Genomic DNA, 5,252 nt, shown 5'->3' on the forward strand with positions numbered 1-5,252 from the left:
TGTTTTGTTAAAACATAATGATAACTGAAACCTTATGTTTTGCTAAAACGGTTTGGTTTTTTTATATTTCAGAACAATGATACCCGTCATGTTTGTAATCCTTCGTGAACTCTGGAAAAGAACTTCTATGGAATCTTGTGTTGACGGAAATTAAACGAGATTATCCTTCAAATCGGTTGAACGAATAACCAAACCTCTTGATATGAACCACACTGATGTGTTCGAATTGAAATCCATTCCAAGGAGGAAGGGTAAAAAGTACTTCATTACATTTATTGATGATAACACGAAGTATTGTTATGTTTACTTGTTGAAAAGTAACGATGAAGCAATTCAAAAGTTTATTGCTTATAAAATGAAGTTGATGATCAACTTGAACGGAAAATCAAGGTTGTTCATAGTGAAAGAGCCGGTGAATATGTCGTACATTTTGCTGAATTTTGTTCACAAAATGGCATTAGACATGAATTCAGTGCACCTTACTCAACCCAAATCGAATGAGACTATTGAACTAAAGAATAGAACCTTGAAAGATATGGTAAATGCCATGTTAGTAAGTTCTGGTGTAAGACAGTAAATGTGGGGGAATGTCATCATATCGACAAACTATCTTTTAAATGAGATACCCCAAAAGAATAGGGATGAAACCCTATATGATTTATGGTGGAATAGAAAACCATCATATGATTACCTCAAAGTGTGGGGGTGCCTAGAATGGTAGTTGTTCCATTACCTAATGCACAAAAGATATGATCAAAGACTTTTAACTGCATATTTATTGGAGGTGCTGAACATTGTAGTCCATATCGCTTCCTTGTGCATGCATCCAAGATTTTGGATATAGACAAAGGTTCGAGAATAGAATCGAGAAACTTTTCATTCTTTGAAAATGTAATTCCATACATAACAAATGAACATGAAAGTTTATCTAGAATAGGCGAGAAGGTGTTCAAGATGAGACACCTAATGAGCTAGTTTTAAAGGACCTTCCTCGATAAATGGCATACGCATTATGCTTACAGGGGAATTAAGACTGAATGTATATAAGATATACATGATATTTGAAACCCTCTTAAATGGTATACTTAAGACGGTGTTTATGTATATGAAGTCGATTTTGTCATGATACAAGGTATATGCTATGACATTCCTTATGAGAAAGGCTATGGAGAATATGAATGATGTGTCTTTTATTCTAAAGCTTTGGACATAAAGTCTATGGAGTACTAGACATGGAAGACATGTTAATGATGATCATCTGCAGAGATCAATTAACAACTAATATTTCATTGTGTTGAATTTTTAAAGAAAAAATCGTTGTCATTCAGTAATAAAAGCATCTGGTATATTGTCAAACCAGATTTGTAAACATCACTAATGATATGAATTATTCCATATATGTGGGATTATGATATTGAAGATAATTATTATATAAAGATGTCAATCTTTAATATATTGTTATTATCTTGAGATTTGAATTACCTAATCAGAATTCAGATTTGAAAATATAATTTGAGTGTGAGAACTTTGTTACGTTTTCTAAATTCGATGTCTCTAGGTCAAACCTAGAATATGACTAAGAATTGCTCAAATACAAATCACAAAAGATGTAAATCTTATGTGTGGACATTTGAAGGCTTCACTGATTAGAATCATATTAGATATATATGATAATGATATCAAGTTGCAAGACAAGTAGGGGAAGCTTTGAACGAATAAGAAGTAACCCTTTGTTAGTTGTGTAAAATGAACACAATAGCTTGAAAATGTGGGGGTGTCTTGTATTTGATATCAAGAACATGATACATGCTAATGCGTTCTATTGTATCGAATGAGTTGTACTCGATCCGAAATAGCATATGCTGTAAGCAAGCTGAGTAGATATAAGAGTAATCCAAGTACATCTCATTGGAGTTATATGATTCCAGAGCGACAAGTGGATATGTATTCACACTTGGAAGCGCTGCTATTTCGTGGAAATCGTGTAAGCTAATGGTTATTGCTAGATCCACGATAGAATCAAAATTAATCACTTTGGATAAAGCTGGTGAAGAGGTAGAATGGCTACGTCAATTTGTTAAGGATATAAATGGCTACGTCAATTTGTTAAGGATATACCAAAATGGCCAAAGCAAGTGTCGGCCATATGTAGACATTGTAATAGCCAATCGGTGATTGGTAGAGCTCATATTACAATGTATAATGGTAAGATTGACGTAGACATAAGAAAGTACGACAACTAATCTCTAGAGAAATTATCCATATTGACTATGTAAAGTCAAAGGATAATATTGCGGATCCGCTGACAAAAGGCTTAAGCAGAGAGTTAGTGTATGAGTCGTGCGTGGGAATGGGACTAAAGCCCATGAAAGGCTAAGTTTATATGAAGGAAAACGTAACTCAGTTGAAACAACCCAACCCGTAATCAATCGGAGTAAATTTTTTTTTTTTTAAATTAAACAACCATTTACGCCCAAAATAATTGGTTACATAACGTAAACCATTTCATACAAACCACTTGAACGTACAACATGTTTAAAGTTAACATCACGGGCACGCAGACCCTTAATCAAAAGTAATACAAGTTCGACCCATAATCGATAGTTTTAAACCAAACGACACTCGAGCATGGTTTGGGGCTAAACTACCCAAAATGCTAGGTCGACTTCCAAAAAGCTTCCACAAGCATCAATAATGGAATATCTAATTCCCGGCAACCCCCTTCCCCATATCCGCGTTCACCTAAAAAGTAAACAACGAGAGGGGTAAGCAAAGCTTAGTGAATGCAATATTTATACATATACATATATAACTTACTCACTTGCAAACACTTACACAATTCCGCATACATACTAGCATTACAATTAGCATACCATCTTAAAGTATAACGCTAAACCTCCGATAGCACACGCTAGTATAGCAATATCATGTAATCACGCGCAATATAATATACTATAACACAATACACAAACATTGATGTTCATAACATCCGTTAATACTCAAATCCCAAGGCTAGCCCTATGAATGGTATCGTCAACATCGAACTTAATCCCCATTCGTCCCAATAAATGTGGTATCGTCAACATCGAACTTAAACCCACATATGAGGTATCGTCAACATCGAACTTAAACCCTCATCAATTAGCGTCACTACAATAGTGGTATGGCTTCGTCAACATCGAACTTCAAATCCATACATGAGGTATCGTCAACATCGAACTTTAACCCTCATCCAAATAAACAATATACTCTAGGATATGGTATCGTCAACATCGAACTTAAACCCATATCCCACAAGCAAATAAATCATATACCTACATATATAATTATTCCACTCACCTTAAGACGTCGGTGGTGATTTAACACTTTCGTATGCTTCGAGTAAGGTACCTAATACATTAAGTTCACATTCAATACACAACTAGTGGAATTAACCACAATACTCACACTTGAGCATTTAATGACCTAATTTGCAATAAATGGCTCAACTACACCAAAACCGCCCATTAATGGCTAAGTCTCATCATAATTCACTAGGAACAAGTGATGTAAGTCTACTAACACTAATTAACCCGAACAATGGGCATTCCATACCCATTTCACCCAATTAGGTCAACTATTACACATTTGACTCATTTTGACACTTACACTAGCAATTTTAGTCAACATTACCCATTAACAATTCTTTCATCATTTACAAGTGTATCAGTGACTAACAACACCATCTAACACTTACAAAACTCAATTTACATAACCAAACCCTATATTATATTTATTAGGGTTTCCTTACATCAATATAACCCAAATTCGCCCATTTAACCCCCAAATGGGTCTTACAAGTCTTAAATGGCTCAAACCCTAGCCATAAATTTACTAAAACTTAAAACATGGAGTTAAGACTTACCAATACTATCAAGTCGTAGCTAAGAACGAGGAGAAAAAATTTCCTATTTGCTCCAAAGATCGAATCACAAGTCTTCACCTTCGAATCTCACTTTTAATCCAAATGGGTTTTATGTTTTGGAAGAGAAAATGGAAAGAAAAGGAAAAAGGAAATGAATTAAATGAGATAAGTGGTTGAGGTTTAATGCTCCAATAAGATCCTTATGCGAAAAGATAAAAATACCCTTGGACCACCCCTTTTTAAATGGGAAAAACGGATCAGATCTGCAGCTTTGTCGCGTCGCGACCTCAATTGTCGCGGCGCGGCAATACACTGGATTTTCGAGATGTGTTAATTCACTCCTGACTTTGATTTGCTTTGTTTGTCGCTGCGCGCCCAAGATCTCCGCGGCGCAACAATGGCCTGTGACTGGCCATTTTGACAACTTAATACAACAATGATTTATTCGACTTGTACACCTCGTTCACGCTTCCTACACACGTTTAAACTTCGTCTTTAAGTCTCACATGACTTAACACCATCAAAACCCATGCATATACTTATACATGCATACATTCTCAATCATATACATGTGAATATACCTCGTATACATCGAGTTAACACTTTATATCGTTTAATCACATAAACAAGCGAGATATAAACGTACTAACGATTAAATAAGTACCTTAAGACACGTATGAAGAAAACGGGGTGTTAAAACTCTCCCCCACTTGAATCGGAGCGCGTTCTCGCGATCCAAGCCGCATGACAAGCCGGAAGATACACCAATACAAACTCTTCGGGTTCCCATGTAAACTCGGAACCTTTACTACGACTCCATTGAACTTTAAAAGTTCTCACCTCTTTATGTCTCAACCTCTTTACTTTTTCATCGAGTATAGCAATCGGCTTCTCAACATACTCTAACTTGTTGTTTAGCTCAATCTCGTCTAATGGTACCCATAAAGAATCATCCGCAAGACACTTACGGAGATGGGAAACATGAAATGTATTATGGATCCCCGCAAGCTCTTCGGGTAATTCCAAACGATACGCAACTTCACCAACACGAGCTAAAATTTTAAACGGACCAATAAACCGAGGAGCTAACTTTCCTCGTTTTCGAAACCGAATGACACATTTCCATGGCAAAACTTTAAGCATCACCATGTCGTCTTCTTGGAATTCGATCGGTCACCTTCGTTTGTCGGCATACGACTTTTGCCTATCTTGAGCCTTTTTCAAATGAGCCCGAATCATATCGATCTTGCTATTCGTCTCTAAAACCAAATTGGTACTCCCGATTTCTCTTTGACCCACTTCACCCCAACAAATGGGAGTTCGACACCTTCGCCCATAAAGCATCTCA

General features: G+C 36.2%; 1 protein-coding gene across 1 annotated transcript; it reads left to right on the plus strand.

Moving 5' to 3' along the window:
• The first annotated feature begins 202 nt into the window (after positions 1–202).
• On the plus strand, positions 203–577 carry LOC139842267 (uncharacterized). Its single transcript, XM_071832433.1, has one exon. The coding sequence runs from the start codon at positions 203–205 to the stop codon at positions 575–577; it is 375 nt and encodes a 124-aa protein (XP_071688534.1).
• The last annotated feature ends 4,675 nt before the right edge of the window (positions 578–5,252 follow it).

Source organism: Rutidosis leptorrhynchoides, chromosome 1, assembly GCF_046630445.1.
Source record: "Rutidosis leptorrhynchoides isolate AG116_Rl617_1_P2 chromosome 1, CSIRO_AGI_Rlap_v1, whole genome shotgun sequence".
Taxonomy (NCBI): Eukaryota; Viridiplantae; Streptophyta; class Magnoliopsida; order Asterales; family Asteraceae; genus Rutidosis; species Rutidosis leptorrhynchoides.

What these genes read in the sequence shown, in the direction of transcription:
- LOC139842267 (XM_071832433.1), top strand. Translation starts at nt 203, where the DNA reads ATGAACCACACTGATGTGTTCGAATTGAAATCCATTCCAAGGAGGAAG.